This window comes from Peromyscus californicus, unplaced genomic scaffold (genome assembly GCF_007827085.1).
Source record: "Peromyscus californicus insignis strain IS unplaced genomic scaffold, ASM782708v3 Scaffold_10__1_contigs__length_136768540, whole genome shotgun sequence".
Lineage (NCBI taxonomy): Eukaryota > Metazoa > Chordata > Mammalia > Rodentia > Cricetidae > Peromyscus > Peromyscus californicus.
The window spans coordinates 58,491,492-58,513,031 of record NW_026294391.1 but is presented as its reverse complement, the minus strand read 5'-3'; the positions used below and the strand labels follow the sequence as shown (position 1 = coordinate 58,513,031).

General features: G+C 45.5%; 1 protein-coding gene across 1 annotated transcript; it reads left to right on the top strand.

Annotated features, from left to right (window-relative positions):
• The first annotated feature begins 807 nt into the window (after nucleotides 1-807).
• Nucleotides 808-4,741, top strand: Rps4x (ribosomal protein S4 X-linked). Its single transcript, XM_052734130.1, has 7 exons — nucleotides 808-839; nucleotides 1,782-1,859; nucleotides 2,274-2,454; nucleotides 2,689-2,786; nucleotides 3,136-3,307; nucleotides 3,995-4,152; nucleotides 4,557-4,741. The coding sequence occupies exons 1-7, from the start codon at nucleotides 837-839 to the stop codon at nucleotides 4,656-4,658; spliced, it is 792 nt and encodes a 263-aa protein (XP_052590090.1). The 5' UTR covers nucleotides 808-836; the 3' UTR covers nucleotides 4,659-4,741.
• The last annotated feature ends 16,799 nt before the right edge of the window (nucleotides 4,742-21,540 follow it).

Below are 21,540 nucleotides of genomic sequence, written 5' to 3'. Positions count from 1 at the left end.
CAGAGAAGAGGAAAGGGAAAAACTCCCTCTTCATAGTAGTTTAAAGGGACTGAATCTCTGGGGTTTAGGATGGGCAGAGTTCACTCACCTGGGGGAGACCACAGATAACTGAGAGGGCTCTGTTCCTTCAGAGCAGGAACTGGAGAATGAAGGACAACTTCAAAGGAGGAAAGCAGAACAAGCAGATCTATACTGGCTAGGTAACCAGACACTCTCTAATGTTCCCTCTCTTCCCTTATAGTACGACAAGTGCCCAATGTGTTCTACAGGAATGGGTGGGCAGGGTGCCAGGTTCAAGCAGATATCCTACCCTCTCACCCGGGATGGTCCACTTGCTTCAGCAATCTGCAAAAGAGCAAAGTACCTTTGGCTCTACTTATCTCTTACCATGGGGCTAACTGGCTCAGGAACTCGAAGATGAGAGAAATCATGTATAAGAAAAGGAACTGGAAGATGAGAGAAACCTCGTATAAGTATCAAGTATTAAAACGTATCTTTTTATCACCCAACCATCTGTGGGAGCATTCTCCTTGCAGGCAGATGTCTGGTGCGGTTGGTCTGGGCATTCCCAGCACTCATCTTTCAGTCTGGAAAGGGACTCAGCACATAAAGGAGAACAAGTGGAGGTGTAAGGGGGAACCAGCTTCTCAGCCTCGGTTTCCTAGCTTCGGACCTCTGACCTCCCACCAGCAGATGGCAAGAGAGAGTGCCCGCCTGCTGGGAAACAATCAGGCTGGGCGGAGCATTCCAGGCTTGGGCGCGGCGCGCGCAGCCTCCGACCCTAATTTCTACGTTCACCGGAAGAAGGCGAGTCTCTTTCCGTTCCCAGCGCAGCCATGGTAAGGCAGGGGTATAGTGAGCTCTTGGGTTGCATCAGCTTCCATCCTCCCTGACCGAGGCTACCCGGGGTGATCAGGGCTGGTGCAGCGGACTGCAGGGTGGAGGCAAATGCAGCACTGCTGCGGGCTGGCGGAGATGGCCTCTGCGGCGAGGGAGATAACTGGCCTGGGCTAGGGTGGGAAATCCGTCGAAGAAGGCAAGGCCTTTGGCTCGATCACACATGTCCTAGCCCCTGGAGAAGCGTTTTTTCTCCCAGGCAGGAAATTCGAGGGGCCAGGAGTGCAGACCGCAAGCCTGGGGCAGGTGGGCGCATTCTGCTTGGAGAATGGGCTCTTGACGCATTTGTCTTTGTGACACGGACTGACTTTACATTATATAGCGGGTAAACGTCTGTAAGAAGCATTAAAAAGACTTCCTTCCGCTTTTGAATGTGGAAATTGGTACCAGTCCTTTATTATACAAAGGAGCAGTACACGTGGTAATGGCGAAGCTAGATTGATTTCTATACCTGAAACTTTTGTCCAGCTGTGTGCTAGTACTGCACTTTTTGATTGACAGGTGAGATAACGTCCTGGGCCATTTTCTGTTGCTGTCTGCCTGTGTGTCTTGGGTCCAGTCACTGGGCGCTTCACAAGCATGGTGCTATAGATAGAAAGAATAGAATTTTTGTGACCAGGCACACTTAAGCAGGATCGTGGTGTAAATGTAAAAGATTGTAATCTCCAAGGTACTTTGTATAGTGAAGTACTAGGAGCTTGTTAATGCTTACCTGTCTCTTCTACATTTTACTTGGACCCTGTACTTTAAACATTACCCACATTTTGTTGACCAGGAAAATGTGAAAGTCAGTTCATTAACGAATTTACACAGTGCTCTTTGTAAGCTGCTAGTTGAAAAGACCGGAAACAATTTAACAATGTTTCGTTTAAAACTTCCTTCAGGCTCGTGGTCCCAAGAAACATCTGAAGCGTGTAGCAGCTCCAAAACATTGGATGCTGGATAAATTGACCGGCGTGTTTGTAAGTATTGTGGTGGAAGTCCCTTAAAGTGTACCTTTAATTAGCTTCTTTATTCATGAAGCGGAATGCAGAGGATCTTTGGTTCTCTACTCTCTTAGACCTGTATCCTACCTCCGTTTTGATAGAGTTGTGTTTCATTTACTCCACGTGTTACATAGTATACTTACATGGATACATAGATAGACTCAGGTCTCAAAGTAGGCAGACCTCATCCGGTGGAGGAGGAAATGCTGTGGAATTGAAGTTAAGACCGGAGATACTTTTTGTAAGTTTCTAAACATAGCCGTGTAAATAACCAAAGTTTTGGTGCAGTAAATAGTCTTGTCTGTTTCGCAGAGCTCAAAACCAGGAGATAGGTTTGAGTAAACCCTATAAATGGTTTTCCTAAAATAACGGTTTTAAAATATTTTACAGGCTCCTCGTCCATCCACTGGCCCTCACAAGCTGAGGGAATGTCTGCCTCTGATCATTTTTCTAAGGAACAGACTTAAGTATGCCCTGACTGGAGATGAAGTGAAGAAGATTTGCATGCAGCGCTTCATCAAGATTGATGGCAAAGTCAGGACTGATATAACCTACCCTGCTGGGTTTATGGGTGAGTGTTTAGAAAAGACACTTGGTAGTGGCCACCCCTTAACTCCTTCCCCGAAATGGCAGGTGAACAGGAAATTACTAGTACTTTTACTGTTGTGGGGGCATACTTGTGGATAACTTCTGAAAACCAAATTTCACTTTACTTTAAACTATGTGGAGTCAAAAACAGTGTATCCCCCCCAGTTCATTGTGGGGTAATGAGGATTGCTATGGTAACCTTATTCTTTGGTATCAGATGTCATCAGCATTGACAAGACTGGAGAGAACTTCCGTCTGATCTATGACACCAAGGGTCGATTTGCTGTTCATCGTATAACACCTGAGGAGGCCAAGGTGAGTAGGGCATTAAGTTGGGGGGGGGGGGGTAGAAGGCAGCAGGCAGCGATCAACGTGTGTGTGCACTTAGGAACGAGTTCACAGTTGAGTGAGGTCCTGCTTTTTTAACTTCTTTGGTGCTGGGTCCTGAGCATGGTTTCTCACATGGTGAGCACATGCTCTATCTCCAGCCACTCTAGTCTTGAAGCTTATTTTTGTGACTGTTAGAGCAGTGGCTTCTGGTTGTCTTTTAGAAGCAAGGAGAAATATCTCTAGAGGTTAATTTTGATAAAGAACTAGAAACAGTCTTGACACAGACTAATGAGTTGAACTAGACTAAGTGAGTTTAACCCTTTTATGCTTTTAGTACAAGTTGTGCAAAGTGAGAAAGATCTTTGTGGGCACAAAAGGAATCCCACATCTGGTGACCCATGATGCTCGCACTATTCGCTACCCTGATCCCCTCATCAAGGTGAATGACACCATTCAGATTGATTTGGATACAGGCAAAATAACCGACTTCATCAAGTTTGACACCGGTAAGCATCCTTTGTCCCCTGGGTGACTTGTAAAAGTTTTGGTTGGTTTCTGGGATTTTTCCAGATGCAAGTTTTGTTAAGCTTTGTGGAGCACTTGGGACTTGGCTTCTTTTGAGGGTTTGTTGGATTTTCACTGATCTAAATGCTTAGAATAGTCTTGGTGGCTGAGGGAGAGGTATGAGAGACACCTGCTCCTACACTGGTCCAATTAGTGCAAAATTATTACCAGCTAATCAAGATGGCGGCAGGTAGGCTGCAAGTTAAAGACCAGGCTGGACAACTTAGGTTGTCAGAATATATAGACACTCATTTTCAGGCTAATGGTGATGGGACTACCTTTAGTAGTGGTAACATCCCTGGAGTATGTCGATTGCAACAGCTTCACCTCGGGGCTATATGTCGATTGCGACAGCTTTACCTCGGGGCTAGAAGTGACCCAGAAGTGACCCGGGCAGGAGAGATAAAATCAGGACCTGAGAAATTCCTCAAGCAGTCGATTACTTGTGTCGGGGAGGGGTTCATTAGCTGTAATTGAGGGTTGGGACAAATCTTCAGGCTACAGGTGCATAGAAGTAGTAGCTAGACTGGCGGGAGAGGGCTAGGTTGGCTTGGCTTTTGTTTGGGGAGGGGGTTGATTAGGAGTTTATCCTGTACTTTGCTTGAGGCAGATTGTTTCTTCCTGCCTAGGTAACCTGTGTATGGTGACTGGAGGTGCTAACTTGGGAAGAATTGGTGTGATCACCAATAGAGAAAGACATCCTGGCTCTTTTGATGTGGTTCATGTGAAAGATGCCAATGGCAACAGCTTTGCCACTCGGCTTTCCAACATTTTTGTTATTGGCAAGGTAAGTCTGGGTCTCCCTTCCCCAGCAGTACATGGAGGTGTAGACAGTGCTGGGCATTGCTTTGATTCATGAGCAAGCTAGTAATGGGGTGAATCTTGCTTAAGTGGTTTGTGGGTGGTGTTCTTAAACAGGAATGACCCTCCTTAGGTGTTCCTTAATTGTGCCAACTACACAGTAAACTTGGGAGGGATTAAGTATGAAGGGCAAATTTGTATCTACAGATGTGGGCAGTGATTGAATAAAATAGCCACAGCAACAGGAATTGATGGTAAACTAGTATATCTGAGTCTCAGGACCACCTCCCCAACAGCCAGCCTATCACTGGCTTTAGTTCCGGGAAATTAAAGGCCAGTTGTGTCCTATGCTATCCTGCTAATGGAGTTGTTTTAATTCTTTTCATCTAGGGCAACAAACCATGGATTTCTCTTCCCCGAGGAAAAGGAATCCGCCTCACCATTGCTGAAGAGAGAGACAAGAGGCTAGCGGCCAAACAGAGCAGTGGGTGAAGTGGTCTCTAGGAGACATGCTGGAGGAGTATTTGTACAAGCCTTTCTAGGCAATGTGCTAGATTAAACAGCATGATGAAGTACTTGTGGTTCTGTGTCGCCTTTTTCAAAAACAATTTGTTGGTGGTTTATAACATGAATAATGATCAAATTCTGGGGCTGATTTAGATCTTCTAGTTCCTATCTGTGGGGTCCCTCTGTTAACAGGTCCTGGGTGAGTCAGACTTAACTTGCCACACCTATGCAACTTTGGATGCGATGTTGAAGCTCTAACCCAGGGCCTTGGTATATATAGCTATATAAGTAATGTATTACTGAGGGTTTTTTTTTTTTTTGGTTGGAACTGGAGTTAGACAGTTGTGAGCTGCCATGTGGGTGCTAGGAATTGAACCCGGGTCCTCTGAAAGAGGAGGTAGTGCCCCGTTATCACTGCATTTTAAATGGACTGATTGAGTAGCCCTGGCTGGCATAGAACTTGGAGCGATCCTCCTGCCTGCCCTTAGTGTGCTATTATAGGCTGAGCTATCATGCCCAGCCCCCATCACCTTTTTGGAAAAGATCTGTGCTGGCCTTAGCCCAAATCTGGTTGTCGCCTGTCCCACGAGCCACGTACAGAGTGAAAAACTCCAGGCAGTAGGCTCATAAATGCCTAGACTTATCAGTCTCTCCCAAGAGTATATTGCTTTGATTTCTGCTGGTGTCTGGAGGCCTTCTGGTTTGATTTCTAAAATCTTAAGCACTCATGTCAACAGTAAAGCAGACAAATAGCCCTGAGATAAGACAGACCAAAATAAACAGAAGTTTATCCACTGCGGTTCATGTCCCTGCACCAGCAGCAGGATGGGCTTTATACTGCTGTCAGCAGTAGGATCTGAGGAGCAGCTGATGTGTCTACTGGAAGCAGTATTTTTTTTTCCCCCAAGACAGGGTTTCTCTGTGTAGTTTGGTGCCTGTCCTGGATCTCGCTCAGCAGACCAGGCTGTCCTTGAACTCACAGGGATCCATCCGCCTGGCAATGCCTCCCGAGTGTTGGGATTAAAGGTGTGAGCCAACCATGGCCCGGCTGGAAGCAGTACAGTATTCTATTAAATAACCTAGTGAGTTAGGAATAGGTGTGGAAATAGAAGCTAGCCATGTGATGGTGTTGAAGGTAAGGAGGGAGGGAGGCATGCAGGAAGCTCTACATATTTCATAGTAAATTTATTAAAAATACTTAGCATGATGTTTGCTTTTCTTCCAAATAAGACTAGCCTTTTTTGTTTTGTTTTTTTGAGATGGTTTCTCTGTAGCTCTAGCTGTCAAGGAACTCAATCTGTAGACCAGGTTGGCCCTGAACTCAGCTCGGCCACCCAAGTGCTGGGATTAAAGGCGTGTACCACCATCACCCAGGCTAGACTAGCCTTTTTTAAATTGGCAGAGTATTTATGGTAAAGAATGTCTCATTAAGACAAAGAGCCAAATGAATGGAAACACATGAACTGAACCAGTAGCTGAGGAGCCCCCAACTGGATCAGGCCCTCTGGATAAGTGAGACAGTTGATTAGCTTGATCTGTTTGGGAGGCATCCAGGCAGTGGGACCAGGACCTGTCCTCAGTGCATGTGCTGGCTGTTTGGAACCTGGGGCTTAATGCAGGGACATTTGCTCAGCCTGGGAGGAGGGGACTGGACCTGCCTGGACTGGATGTACCAGGTTGAACTCAATCCCCAGAGGAGTCTTTGCCCTGGAGGAGATGGGAATGGGGGGTGGGCTGGGGGGAGAGGGAGAACAAGGGAATCCGTGGCTGATATGTAAAATTAAATTATAAAATTAAAAAAGAATGTCTCATTAAATATACATACGTTGTGGAATGGTTGAGAGCCACCACTGACTTGCTAACATTCTATGGCACTAACCCTTAGCTGTCCCTAGTTTCTATCCCTGCGATCTCAACCCAGCAGCCAGAGGAATGGTACCTTTAGGTGTAAATTGAGGTCTTTCAGAGGCTGCACTGACCTCACAGACCAAAGCCGCAGCCATCACCTGCAAGGCCCTTAAAAATGTGACAAATGTGCCCTCAGACCTCATCTACCCATCCACCCCCACTCCCCAGTCTATTCCAGCTACACTGGCCTCCGTGCCCTTTCCTGTTGGAGGCAGTCCAGTCTCAACTCAGGCCTTCCGAGTCCACAGGACTAGTTAGTGCCCCACTGCCATCCCCCTTGTACGCCTTTTTCCTCCTGGCATAACATGATCATCCCATCATCTGGGGATAGAGATTACCATGGCACAGTAGCTGTGGCCAATGACTGAGCAGAACAGTGTACACCTCGTCCTTACAGTAACGATAATGGAGCTACTGACTCCTGAGTAGGAGAGGGATGGGGTCAAGTACCTGTATGTTTAACCAACCCCCCCAGCTGCAAGTGATCATGGGAAATGCTTGGGAAAAGGATAGTTAACAGGGGACTTGATGGTGAAGCTTCCATAGGTCTGTCTGTCCTTCATGATGGGGTGGGACTCTGAGGTAATGCACATGTTTTTGGGTCACCAAGGCTCCTTCCTGTAAGTAACCTCTCACCTGGGTGTGCTCTTAAACACAATACACCATAGGGTTCACCAAGCTGGCCTTGGAATCTTTGCATTGGTCTGTCTTGTGTTAGTGCTCTATCTGGGGTGAAGAGATGCTTGTTCGCACCTCCCCAGGGAAACTTCACTCGACACCTGCTGTTTATTTTGTTTTTAATTTAAAGATAGGACCCCAATGTGTGCCCTAGGCTTGCCTCAACTTCATGATCCTCTTGCCTCAGAGGCTTCTCAAGTGCTGGGATTACGGGTGTCTTGCTATTTGCCTCTTCAATGAAACAACCTTACACTGAAACTACGACGCCAATTAATGGATGAAAACTCCGGGGATTGTGAAGAGGTTGAAGTGTTGCAGGTCTGAAGCCCAATTACAATTTATGTCAGGCTATCTTCAGCCCCTTTTATCACCATTCCTTGCACACCCCTGTCTGACGTCATATCCTTGTGACTAATCAGGTAAAACCTTTTGCAACCTATTAATAGCCCCCTAAACTCCGCCAACCAAAAGGCGAGGCATGTCAGGTAGCAGCTGAAGCCTATAGCAGAGATGTCCCTTTATTAGAACCTGCCTCCCCAATGTTTGCATCAATGTATCTGAAGGGTCTTGATTCATGCCTCTCTCTAGTCTGCTAATCTAAAACTTACTGGAGCTGTTACCACCTTGGAACATGGTATTTGGGGAAACCCGAATCTCTATTCCTGAGCTGAAGTCTCTCATATTTGACTTCAGAATAAACTGTCTCTTACCCTCTCGGAGGTTAAGAGTTGTGGTTTTACATTAATAGCACTTTACACTGGTGTATGTGTGTGTGTGTGGCGGGGGGGGGGGGGGGGGGGGGGGGGGGGGGGCCTGTTATACTTGGAACATTCTCAAAAATACCAAAAAGGTCAGAGTGTCAAATCCAAATCACCTAGGGAAACGCAAGCTCCATGTGTTGCTCATTAACACTCTGCTACATTTGTTTGGTAAACTACCACGGGGATGTTTTGTTTGTTTTTCAGACATTGACCAGGATAGCTGGGATACAGGGGTGAACCACAACACCTGGCTGCCTTCCTACTTATCTCACTCTCTGCTTCCTGCGTTCCTTCTTTCTTTCTTTCCTTCCTTCCTTGATCCCTCAACCCTCCTGCCTCAGCCTTTGAGCATCTGATACTACAGGCGTGTGCCGCCAGGCCCACTGAGGAAACTGTTTAAGCAACTAGCCTCAACTTGGGAAATGTTTGGTAAAGTTTGATGTAGGTTTGAAGATGGATTTTCTTTTCAGGCAAAAAGTCTTTTGCTGACCACACGGCAGGGGTCTGAAGTGGGTTCAGTACCACCATGAGAAAGCTTTCAAATTTTTTAGGGAAAGGGATATTTTACACTTCGGGGAAGTGGCCTTTGTTAATGTGTACCCATGCTATGTCTTTAGAGAGGGAAGCAGGACATTCATGACTTAAACTACATAACAGGGATCACTCTTTCTCTGGGTAGGGGAGTGGTACTTGGTTAATGTGACAGTCGTCAGGCTGCTACTAACCCCCAGGTGGCAGGGGGGCACTGGGTGTTCTTGTCCTGCTTACAGGATTACACGTGTGTGCCACAGCCCTCTCTGGGGTTTGGTTCACTAAGGGAAAATTTTTATCTCAATACCAGGTTGTATTAATGGACTTAGGAAACTAGGCCAGTATCATCAGAATAAACTATAGATTTCCAAACAAAATGGCTTATATGCACTGTCTGAAAGAACTGAGAAGTGAACTAGTGTGGTGGAACCCACTGTAATTTAAAGGAACTACAAATTAAAATGGGATTTTAATGAACTGAACTTAAAAGCCAGGAGATAGTGGCACACACCTTTAATTCCAGCACTCAGAAGGCAGAGGCAGGCAGATCTCTGAGTCCGAGGCCAGAGCCTGGTCTACAGATCGAGTTCCAGGATAGTCAGGGCTACACAGAGAAACCCTGTCTCAAAAAAGCCAACAAACAAACAAAAAACCCTAACTTAAACTGGGAGTGGTGGCCCACGTCTGTAATCCCAGCACTTGGGAAGTGGAGACAGGTTTAGGAGTTCAAGGGCATCTTAAGCTACAGTCTGAGGTTTTTCTAGGCTACATGCAACCCTACCTCAAAATCCCCAAATATAACACTAACCTAGCAGATACCATAGTTCAGCAACAGAACACACTATAGAGTGCTGCTGCTTCCCCCAGGATCATATGAAAGGATGGGAATTGAGGCTCACTGCCTCTACCCGGAATCACAAGACAGCATCCTACCAAAAATCATGAGCTGGGCATGCATGAGGTCCTGGGCTCAATCCCCAGTACTGTCCAAAAGAAAACCGACAAATAAAAGAAAGATTAAAACACAATACTCAAGAGCTGGAGATATGGTTCAGCAGTTAAGAGTACTTGTCTACAGAGGCAGGGGGATCCCTATGAGTTCAAGGGCAGTCTGATCTACTTAGTGAATTCCAGGCCAAGGTTACATAGTAAGACCCTGTCCAAAAAAAGAGCACTTACTGCTCTTGGAAAGAACCCAGACTCGGTTCCACCACCCACACGGCAGCTCACAACCATCCACACACACAGTGCACATACATACGTGACGGTAAACACCCACACTCATTTAAAAAATCTATAAAAACATCGTATTCCGCCAGGCGGTGATGGCGCACGCCTTTAATCCCAGCACTTGGGAGGCAGAGCCAGGCGGATCTCTGTGAGTTCAAGGCCAGCCTGTTCTACAGAGTGAGATCCAGGAAAGGCGCAAAGCTACACAGAGAAACCCTGTCTCGAAAAACAAAAACAAACCAACCAACCATAGTATTCCATTGGGTATTCCTTATAAACAGGTAATCCTTGCAGAATGCTGTTTTACTTCAATGTTGGAGACTGAATCTAGGGCCCCACATGTGCTGGGTAAGCAGTGCTAGACAACTATGCTCCTAATGAGCTGTGTGTCCCCAGCTCACTCATACTTGTGCGCTTGCGCTCGCTCTTCCTCTCTCTCTCTATCTCTCTCTCTCTCTCTCTCTCTCTCTCTCTCTCTCTCTCTCTCTCTCTCTCTCTGATAAGGTCACAGGTAGCTCATGCTGGGCTCAAACTTGCTATACAATTGAGGATGACCTTGAATTTCTGATCCTCTTTCCTCTACCACCCAGCTGCTGGAATTGTAGATATGCATCACCATACCATACCCAGTACATGTGATGCTTGGAACTGAATCCAGAGCTTTGTGCATGCTAGGCAAGCACTCTACCAACTAAATGACCTATGTCCCCAACAAAAAGACAAATTACTACGGAACTATACTCCCAGGTTCCAGCCCTCCTTTTCCTCTTTATTTTGAGAGAGAGTCTCAATAATATCCAAAATTGTCCAAACTGACCTTAGACATACTCTGTAGTAGTATCTTAGTTTCTTTGCTCGTCATGGTGATAAAATACTGTTACAAAAGCAAATTAAGAGAGAAAAGGTTTCTTTTACTTCACAGTTCAAGGTACAGGCCATCATGGCAGGGAACTTAAGGAGTTGGAACTTAAGGAGAAGCAGCTGGTCATATCATACCCATCAGCCAAACCAGGGAGGGATGAACATATTCATTGTTTGCTGTTCAGTTCTTTCTCCAACTTACACAGTTCACTGGCCCAGTTAGGGAATGGTGTTTCCCACAGTGAGTGAATCTTCCCACTTCAATTCATACAATCAAGATCATCCCCCACAGGCCCCCACAGGCCCCTCTCTCAGATGATACTAGAGTCTATCAAGTTGATAACACCATCACAAGTCTACCCCATAAATTCGGCATCCAAACACATCACTTCTAATCCATAACCTTTCACCTTTGTCCCCATAGGGTTATGATCATGCTATAATATAAAATTAATTCACTCCAACTTTAACAGTCCCTATAACCTTAACAATTCCAAAAGTTGCTAGGTGGTGGTGGCACACACCTTTAATCCCAGCACTTGGGAGGCAGAGGCAGGTGGATCTCAGTGAGTTCGAGGCCAGCTTGGTCTACAAATCGAGTTCCAGGACAGCCAAGGCTACACAGCATGTCTGAAACAAAAATAAGGCAAAAAGTAAAACAACAAAGATACAGATGTTGGAAGTTCACACATTTTCAATGATGTAAACAACTTCTTTGCTGTACCAGTTTTTAAACCCTGTAACAGTATTTCCTTAATTTTTTGTACATTCATGTTGTAACGGTTACAAAAGAAATACACTTACTATTTTGTTGTTTGGCTTTTTGGTTCGGTTTGGTTTTTGTTTTGCTTTTTTTTTAAAAAAAAAAAAAAGACAGAGTCACAGGCAGCCCAAGCTGACCCCAAACTTGATATGTAGCCAAGGATGACTCCTGATTCTCCTTCCATGTTGGGCCACTATGACCAGAGACAATGACAATGCAGTCTTCCTCTGTAGCCTAGGCTGGCCTTTAATTCACAATCCTCTTGTCTTAGCCTCCCAAATACTGAGATTACAGACATACACCAGTGTGCTTAACCATAAAACACTTCAAATCTAATCTTTTTTTTTCTTTGAGACAGGGTTTCTCTGTGTCTGGAACTCACTCTGAAGCCCAGGCTGGCCTCGAATTCACAGAGATCTGCCTGCCTCTGCCTCCAGAGGGCTGGGATTAAAGGTGTGCGCCACCACCTCACTCTAATCTGCACATTTAACATTATCTCCATCACGTCCTTCTAGAACAGTGGTGCTCAACCTTCCTAATGCTGCGACCCTTTAATACAGTGCCTCATGTTGTGGTGACCCCCCAACCATAAAGTTATCTTTGTCGCCGGGCGGTGGTGGCGCACGCCTTTAATCCCAGCACTCGGGAGGCAGAGCCAGGCGGATCTCTGTGAGTTCGAGGCCAGCCTGGGCTACCAAGTGAGTTCCAGGAAAGGCGCAAAGCTACACAGAGAAACCCTGTCTCGAAAAACCAAAAAAAAAAAAAAAAAAAAAAAAAAAGTTATCTTTGTCACTACTTGATAACTGTAAGTTTGCTACTGTTATGAATCCTAATGTAAATATCTGTGTTTTCCAATGGTCTTTGGTAACCTCTGTGAAAGTGTCGAAAGACTCACCTAGAAGTGGTTATGACCCAAAGTTTGAGAACCGCTGTTCTAGATAATTAGCCAAGCACTGATTTAAAATGTTTGGCAGCTACAGGTATGATTTCACTAAACAGGGCGTTGGGAATAGACCCCTGTGGTACCATGCAGGTACAACAGGCTCTAGTAACCTTGAGGGCATAGATTATAGTAAAATATAGCATCATAAGTAGTGATATGATGTGATATGATATGAAGTGATGAGGGCTGTTTTTATTTGTATTGGTTTTGGTGCTGGGTTTTTTGGTCCGTCTGGTTTTTGCTTGGTTGGTTTTTTGTATTAGGGGCTGAGCTCAGGTCCTCATTCATGTTAAGCACATGCTCTACCAGTGAGCCTTACACTCAGCTGCAGGAAATAATGTGTTCAGTATTTATGTCTTCATGTTTAGTGTAATTTACTTAATCTTAAGTTTGTCTATTAAAAACTTTTTAAATGTCCCTAATATTTTTAGCATGATAATAGCTGTTTCTAAACCAGTGATTGTCATTTTTTTTTAAAAGAATAGGGTCTCACTATGCAGCCCTGGCTAGAAATCAAAGAGATTTCCTGCCTCTTCATCCTAAGTGTTGAGGTTAAAGGTATGTATCACTATGGCTGAAGACTCTGAAAAATTAAGTTATCTCTGCCAGTCTGGTACAAGCCTGGTGCAGTACACCACACTACCAGGCTACAAGGGCTATCTTGGTCCTGTCCAAGTGTGCTATCTCAGTACCTTTCATGAGGGCCCTCCTCTTCTACCTGGCTCATAGAGCTCGATAGAAAGCAAAGCTACTTCATCTGGCCCCAGCCCAGTCTCTCCTCTACAGTATGGTCCCATCCTCAGCCTGAATCCTGTTACTTGCTCTTAAACACCTCTTGGTTCAAAGGCATTGACTATTCAGTCAAAAGCAAATTCCTTGGGCTTCTTGCAAGACCACTTCTTTTTTGTTTGTTTGTTTTCATTTGTTTCGAGACAGGGTTTCTCTGTGTAGTTTTGGTGCCTGTCCTGGATCTCGCTCTGTAGACTGTGCTTGGTCTCGAACTCACAGAGATCTGCCTGGAGTGCTGGGATCAAAGGCATGCACCACCACCGCCCAGCCTGCAAGACCACTTCTTTTACAGTGGCCCTAAGCTACTTATCTGTTGAATGACTACACAGGAGCTCCCGATTTATTGCTCACTAGTACAGCTTTCTTTTTTCTTTCTCATAAGATTTATTTTAATGCTTTGTTTATGTACATGTGTGTAAGTCTGTGTGAATATATGTATACAATGTGTATGTAGGCACCTGTGGAGGCCAAACGAAGGTATCAGATCCCTTGGAAATGTCATTACAGATGGTTTTGAATTGTTGTATTGGTGCCATTGAGGTGTTTCTCCAGTCTACACACAACCTCTTTGTTGATTTGAAGTCTACACAGTCACTTAACATCTGGACATTTCCTCTTGAGTGGTCTCCAAACAACTAAACCTCAGCATATCATAAACAGAACTCATCATTTTCTCCCCCATCCCATTTTCAATGACCCTTCTATTCCTGTAGTCCTTGACTTTTTCTTTTATTTATTTCACTTCTTTTCTTATATTTCCTTTTATTTATTTACTAATTTATTTATTTTGAGACAGAGTCTCACCATGTAGCTCTGGCTGGCTGGCCTAGAACTTGATATGTAGACCAGGCTCAAGTGATCCACTGGCCTCTGCCTCCTGAGTGCTAGGATTAAAAGTGTGCACCACCACACCTAGCACCCTCCGTTTCCTTTTTTGTCAGGGTCTCACCCTGTAGCTCAGGCCAACTTTGAACTTGTGGTTCTCCTATCTCCCTGCCTTCCAGGTTCTGGAATTACAAGTGTATAGCATCACACCTGGCTCCTAACTTGCCTTTAGGCTCCCCAGTTCACCCTGTCCCCTTCTTTCTTCAGCTTTTTGGACACTTTTTCCCTTCAGGAACAGTTTTTCTTCACTCTGCTCTCCTGCCTACCCTCTTCCCTAACTTTCCAGCTGACTCTCAACTGTCCTGCAGACTTCAGTTGAGATGCTGCTTAGTCTGGCAAATCTCTGGAAAATTAGGAGCCCATATGCACTGTTTCCTGCTCTTCCCTCTTCCAACACATATGACAACTGTCTGCTTATCTTGGTATCAGTGGTACATGCCTGTAATCCTAGCACCTAAGAGATGAAGGCAGGAAGATCAGAAGTTCAAGACCAAGCTTGACAACTTAGAGAGTTCAAGGCCAGGCTAGGCTACAACCCAAAATATTTAACAAAATCCACCCCCCCCAAAAAAAGTCTGTCTCCCCTGAGTGACTGTGAGGTCTATAAGATCAATATCATCCACAGCTCTGTACCACGCACTTGCCCAGTCACTGGCACACTGGATCTGAGCAGAGGAGTTTGTGAGTGAATGAATGAATGAGAGGTACATCTTGAATTTTCCCTAGAAGCCTTCCCTTGCATCTGTCTGTTTTCCTTCCTGTGCCGCCAGTACTTTCTAGGCACTGAAAACAAAAACAGAAATCCATAGTTTTTACTTGTGCTTAAGGGGACATAGTTGGAAAATGTCACCTTCTGAAATTGGAACTAACAGAATCAGGATTGAATAGATGAGATCAGCCATCTGCAAAAGAATCCACTTTAAGAGTTGTTTGTAAATATGATGCCACTGAGACAAGGGTGCTTTTTCTGTCTCTGTGGTGATCCGTGTGTTGCTGCAGGCTGGGAACCTGGCAGATATAGAGAAAGTGATAATGTCAATCAATTGTAACCAGATTGCAAGTGATATTGCTGTACAAACAGGACAGCCTGTGTCCATATGGGGGCTTGAAGAGAAGTGAGCCAAAGAACACATGTTCCATGTTCAATTATCAGTACTATGTACAGCCCTTTTGTAGCTTACAAAGCACGGCTGAGTGTGTTACCTCAGAATCTCCAAGTAACACAATCTCCAAGAAGATCCCACAAGAAAGCCATTTTACAGATTAAAAAAAAGTCCACTGCTGGGCAGTGGTGGCACATGCCTTTAATCCCAGCACTCGGGAGGCAGAGGCAGGTGGATCTCTGTGAGTTCAAAGCCAGTCAGGTCTATAGAGTGAATTCCAGGACAGTCAAGGCTACATAGAGAAACAAAAGAAAACATATGTCCACCCCTTCACTAAGAGTGAGAGTGTTACAAACTCAAGGACAGAAATACCTCTGGAGGGTTGGGAATGTGTCTCATTGGAAGAGTACTTGCCTAGGTGCATGAGGTCCTGAGTTTGATCCCCAGAACATAACTTGGGTGTGGTGGTATACACCTATAATCCCAGCACTTGGTGGAGGCAGAAGATCAACCTTCAGCTTCATCCTCAGCTACATAAAATGTTTGAGGCCAGCCTTGGCTACTTGCGATCCTCTTTCACACACACAATTATATATAATATCTGGGCAGATACAAGAAGTTCTCAGAGTGACCAGGTAGTCAACCCATCCACTTTTGTTCAATCCCACTTTGTCATACTTTGGGCTTTGAAGAAGCTTGCCTTAGGGCCTAAGACGCCCTGAAGGGAGGTGCAGTGAGAGAGAACACTGCTTACTGCCAGGTGGATCTCTTGTTCACTCAGCAAACATTTATGGGTGTATGGGCCCAGCAGAGTGCTTAGAATTCCAATATGGCGGCGAATAATTCCTAGGGTTCCTAGCTGGTTCAGTGGCACATATCTGTAGTCCCAGCTACTCTGGAGGTTGAAGCTGGAGAATTCCTCGAGCCTAGGAGTTTGAGATTAGCCTAGCTAACACAGAAAGACCCCATCTAAAGAAAATAAAGCAGGATATCCAACTCCTTATTAAATCGATGACCAGAATTCCAAGGGGCCAAGAAGGAAATGATTACAATATAGTGCAGGAGATGCCCTGTGAAGAAAAGCTTGTGTGGGGGACCCACAGACTGGCCATCTTCACTAGTCTGGGGTAGGCTCTTAGCAAGACAAAAAGGGGAATCAGCCAATGGTGCAAGAAAGGTGTTCCAGGAAGAGAACAGATAATGAGAAGGTCTGGGGAGAGAGAGTCTGTGACAAGTCAGTGAAACGGAAAGGGCTGGAGAAGTGAAGTCAGGGAGGGGAGAATCACAAGACCCAAAGTAATATCAGAATGACTTCTTCCTAGTAACAGGTTACAAGACAAAAGAACAAGAGCTATCTTGTTAAAATCTTCATCACTGGTGTACTAAATCAATACTGATTTATCTTACTAGTCTTGATAATTTTATTTACACAATTATTTTTTCTTTTCTTTTTTTTTTTACTTTCATTTTCGTTTTTTGTTTTTGAGACAAAGTCTAAATATGTAGCCTTGGCTGGCCTGGGGCTCACTATGTAGACCAGGCTGGTTTGGAACTCAGAGATAGCCACCTGCCTCTGCCTCCAAAGTGCTGGGCTAGGATTAAGGGTGTGCCATAATGCCTGGCCCCTGCTAAGTTTGAAATAAGCAGAGGTAACTGACAGCATAGTATTAAGGTGTGTAATTGCCAAAGCTGGCATGTGGTGTGTGTGTATTCCTGTGGTTCAAGTCACCCCTGAGGCTGAGGTAGGAGGAGCCCATGAGTTTGGTGTCAGACTCAACAACATACTCGGATACTGTCTCTAAAAGAAAAAAAAATGTTTTCAGGAAACTGAGAGTGTAGATCAGTAATAGAGTGAGCATATGCCTAAAATTTGCTAGGCCTGGGTCTCAATCCCCAGTACTGCAAAATAGTAAAATAAAAATTAAATGCTACAAAAGGTCATCCTTGCTATGAGGTGTTGCTGAATATTACTTTAACTAGGCAAAGATGTATTACATTTGTTTATGCTGAGTTTGTTTAGCTAGGTAGAGATGTGTTACATTTGTTATTGTGCATTTGTCCTATGATGTAAAGATGTGTTGCTGTTTCACCTTGCCTGCCTAAGGCACCTGATTGGTCCAATAAAAAAGCTGAACGGCAAATAGCCAGGGAGTAGAAGGACAGGCAGGGCTGGCGGGCACAGAGAATAAGTAGGAAGAGGGATCTAGGCTCGAGAAAAAACGGAGAACAAGGGAGAAAGAGAGGGAGACACCTGGGGCCAGCCAGTCAGGCAGACATGGAGGAAGCAGGAAAGTAGGACATACAGAATGAAAGGTTAAAAAGCCCTGAGGCAAAACGTAGATGAAGAGAAACAGGTTAATTTAAGTTATAAGAGCTAGTGGGACAAGCATAAGCTAAGGTCGAGCTTTCATAACTAATAATAAGTCTCCGTGTCGTGATTGGAGGGCTGGCAGTGTGAGAAAGCCTGCTACAATGAGGTGGCTGGCTTGGCATCAGAATCAAATTTTCAGTGGACTCCAGAACCCATCCTCTAAGTTTGTCTACTGGTACAGCACCTCATCACACAAGTATAGGAATCTGGATTTAAATAAAGCCATCAAAGGATTTTGGGTCAAAGAATCAACATTCAAATTTTGTTCTAAAACTCACTCTGGCTGCTGAGTGGGGGAGAGGCCAGAAGGAGAGAAGAGACGTAGTGAAGGCGCCAGAGGTCTGTGTCTTGGACAGCTGGGCCTTGGACTAGGTAAGCAGTCCGGAGGGTGAAGAGACGAGGGTGACACAGACGCAGCAGAAGTCACAGGACTTGGTACCTGATTGGACGTGAAGAGTGAGGGCAAGGAAACAGGAGGCCAACTCCCAGCATCCTGGCTTCAAGAAAGGGACAAATGATTCCCGGGTATATGGTGAACTCTTCCAATCCCAGTACTCAGGAATGTGAGGCTGGTCTGTGCTACACAGTGAGACTCTGCCTCAAAAATAACTAGATAAATGGATGTGCAGACTAGTTTTAGGTCAACTTGACCCAAGCTAGTCATCTGAGAGGAGGGAACCTCAGTTGAGAAAATGCCTCCAGAAGATCAAGCTGTAGGCAAGCTATGGCTTGCTTTTCTTTCTTTCTTTTCTTTCTTTCTTTTTTTTTCTTTCTTTCTTTCTTTCTTTCTTTCTTTCTTTCTTTCTTTCTTTCTTTCTCTCTCTCTCTCTCTCTCTCTCTCTCTCTCTCTCTCTCTTTCTTTTTTCTCAAGACAGGGTTTTTTTGTGTAGCCCTTCTGGCCTGGAACTCAGAGATCTCCCTGCCTGTGTCTCCTGACTGCTGGGATTAAAGGTGTATGCCACCACTGCCCAGCTGCTATTTTCTTAATTAGTGATTGATGGGGGAGGGCCCAGCCCATTATGGGTGGTCCTGGGTTCTATAAGAAAGCAAGCTGGCTGGGCGGTGGTGGTGCACGCCTTTAATCCCAGCACTCGGGAGGCAGAGCCAGGCGGATCTCTGTGAGTTTGAGGCCAGCCTGGGCTACCAAGTGAGTCCCAGGAAAGGCGCAAAGCTACACAGAGAAACCCTGTCTCGAAAAACCAAAAAAAAAAAAAAAAAAAAAAAGCAAGCTGAGCAAACCATGAGGAGTAAGCCGGTAAGAAGCACTCTTCCATGGCCTCTGCTTCAGCTCCTGCCTCCAGGTTCGAGTTTGAGCCAGGTGGTGGTGGCGCACGCCTTTAATCCCAGCACTCTGGAGGCAGAGGCAATAGGATCTCTGTGAGTTCGAGGCCAATCTGGTCTACATAGCAAGCTTGAGAACCCTGTCTCAAAAAAGGCAAAAAATTCAAAATAAAAACACACAAATAAAGAGAAGCGTAGTGAGTGGTACATGCCTTTATCTCACCACTCAGGAGGCAGAGACAGGTGGATCCTGTCCAACAAGGGTAGGTTTGGCCCCTAATGGCTTCAAAATCCATTCTCCAATCTGACTGCTCAATAAAAACACTCAAGGAATTTGTATAAAGCAGTGATAATAACCAAAATGCTTTGGGATATAATATGATTACTGTTATTTTAAAGATTCTATCAAAGTATTTACTCATCAGAAGAAAACTTTAAAGAGCTTGGTTCCCCTTTCTTCAATTTGACCAGTTTTTACATTGAGTCACATCATGGTAGTTGTGTACTAACTGTGGAGAGTGTTAGGCCTCAAACCCAGGACAAACAGCTAAGGTGCCTATTTGACATATCAAAGTGGACCTGGCCACCAGGCTCTCCCAGCATCCCTACCTGTTACAGGTTATGACTGGCATACTCCATCCACCCTCTCCTCGGAACTCTCCAGCCCAGGGGCTGGGCTGCCCTTCCCCATCTGCCCTTCCCTATATAATCCAGCCATTTTGGCTACCTGGTCCTTTGTCTCTTGGCCAGGTTGCCCCTCTTGGTCAGCAGCTCCTCTCCTCTCTTCCCTCCCCCACCTCTCCTCACATAGCCCAGCTAGAACTCTCCCAGATGTCTCTGCCTCTGGCTATGCTCTCCCTTTTATCTATAATAAACTTTCTCCTCTGTTATACCTGGGACCAGTCCATTCCTTTGTATTTCTTTTTTTTTCAGGGAAGGAGTGGAAGAGCAAGGTAAAACATACATTTTTGTTGTTGTTATTGTTGTTGTTGTTTTTAAAAATATTATTTGTTGTGCCAGGCAGTGGTGACACACTCCTTTAATCCCAGCACTTGGGAGGCAGAGGCAGGCGGATCTCTGTGAGTTTGAGGCCAGCCTGGTCTATACATAGAAACCTCATCTTGAAAAACCAAACATATATATATATGAAAAACCAAACAAACTATATATATATATAGTTTATTATTATTGTATGTGAATGAATATGTGTGCATGATGTATGTGGGAACACATGCCATAAACACATGTGTGGAAGTCAGAAGACATGGAGTCAGTTCTCTCTTTCCCCTTTATGTGAATTCTCAGGCTCAAACCAGGTCACCAAGCTTGCTTGATTCAGTAATTGTCTACACCCGTGAAGTTTTTCTTGCTATCCCAGTTTGGTTTCTGAGACACTCTCACTCTCTAGACCAGACTGGCCTCAAACTTGCAGTGATTTTCCTGCCTCTGCCTCTAAGATGCTGAGATTACAGGTGTGCATACCACACCCAGCCAAGTCCCTAAGTCCTAGTTTCAGAAAATCCCATTGGAGCCTGCCATTGAGCCTGGGAAAGGGGACTCATTTACATTCTTCTTTGCAGAGGTAGAAAAGAAGGCCTGGGGGGAGACAAGTCTGGGGTTACAGAACAAACAGGAATGAGGCCGGATAAAAATCTAAACACCCTGACATCAGATATCCTGGGGCAGAGGGGTTGGCGCGTGCAGTCTGAGAGGAAAGTCATGTCTACTCGGTGGAGGACCTAAAGGTACTAAAGGTCAGAGAGACTCACGCTTCTGTGCAATAAGCAGGAGCTGATAGTGAGCAGCTTGAGGCCCGGGGTGGTTCAGGTCAGAACACAAAGACAGTTCTCAAAGCCTCTGCCCTGGGGGCTGTATGTTTGCAATTAGTATGTCTACGGCTGGTGGGAGGAGGTCCACCTAGTCTGGAGTCAACCCAGATATTTGTTGTGATTCTACACAGTGATAACCTCGGCAGCTTCTCACCCTGAGAAGCTGCCCTGCCATAATTACAACTAGCTTCATCGTGTAACTCGGAGGGCTTCAAAGGTCTTCTTGGCCAGGCCCTGTCCAAAGCAGAGCTGGGGAGGCAGCAAAAGCTTGGCCTCCCAATCAACCTTCAACCTTCCATTGGGGCCCTTTGCTTGCACGATGTAAGGATTATGTCCTTAATTACATCACCAGCCTATGACGGCGTCCCAGCCTAAAAAGCGGGCGTGCTCTCTCTGTGCCCTCTTTCCACACGCACTCTCTCCTTCCGTATTCTCCCCCCTCCTCCCTCTCTCTCTCTCTCTCTCTCTCTCTCTCTCTCTCTCTCTCTCTCTCTCTCTCTCTCTCTCCCTCCCTCCCTCCCTCCCTCCCTCTCTCTCCTAATAAAGCTCTAGAAAGGTAACCTTGGCTCGTGATTCTTCTGCCACTGCAGCATCCAGTAGTCGGCATGGCTGCCGCCGCCACCACTTAACCAACACACATGACTTTGGGTGTGTCAGACTTTCTTCACACCCAGGAACTCCATGTTCTCACACAGCCCCTCCAGAGAAAGATCTTCCACAAGGCCTGTTCGCCTGCCCACTGGTTTCATCTCCCCTGCCTGGGAGAAAGATAACCCCCTTTACACCTCTTCTCTGCCTAACAAAGCCCCACTCATCCATCACTTTCCTTCTAGATGCAGCTCCACCCAGAAGTTTCTCCAGCTGCCTCCCAAAGGGGAGGTCAAGAAGGCGGGCAGCAAGGGCTTAGAAACACCTAGTTTATGCCAGCTGTCGA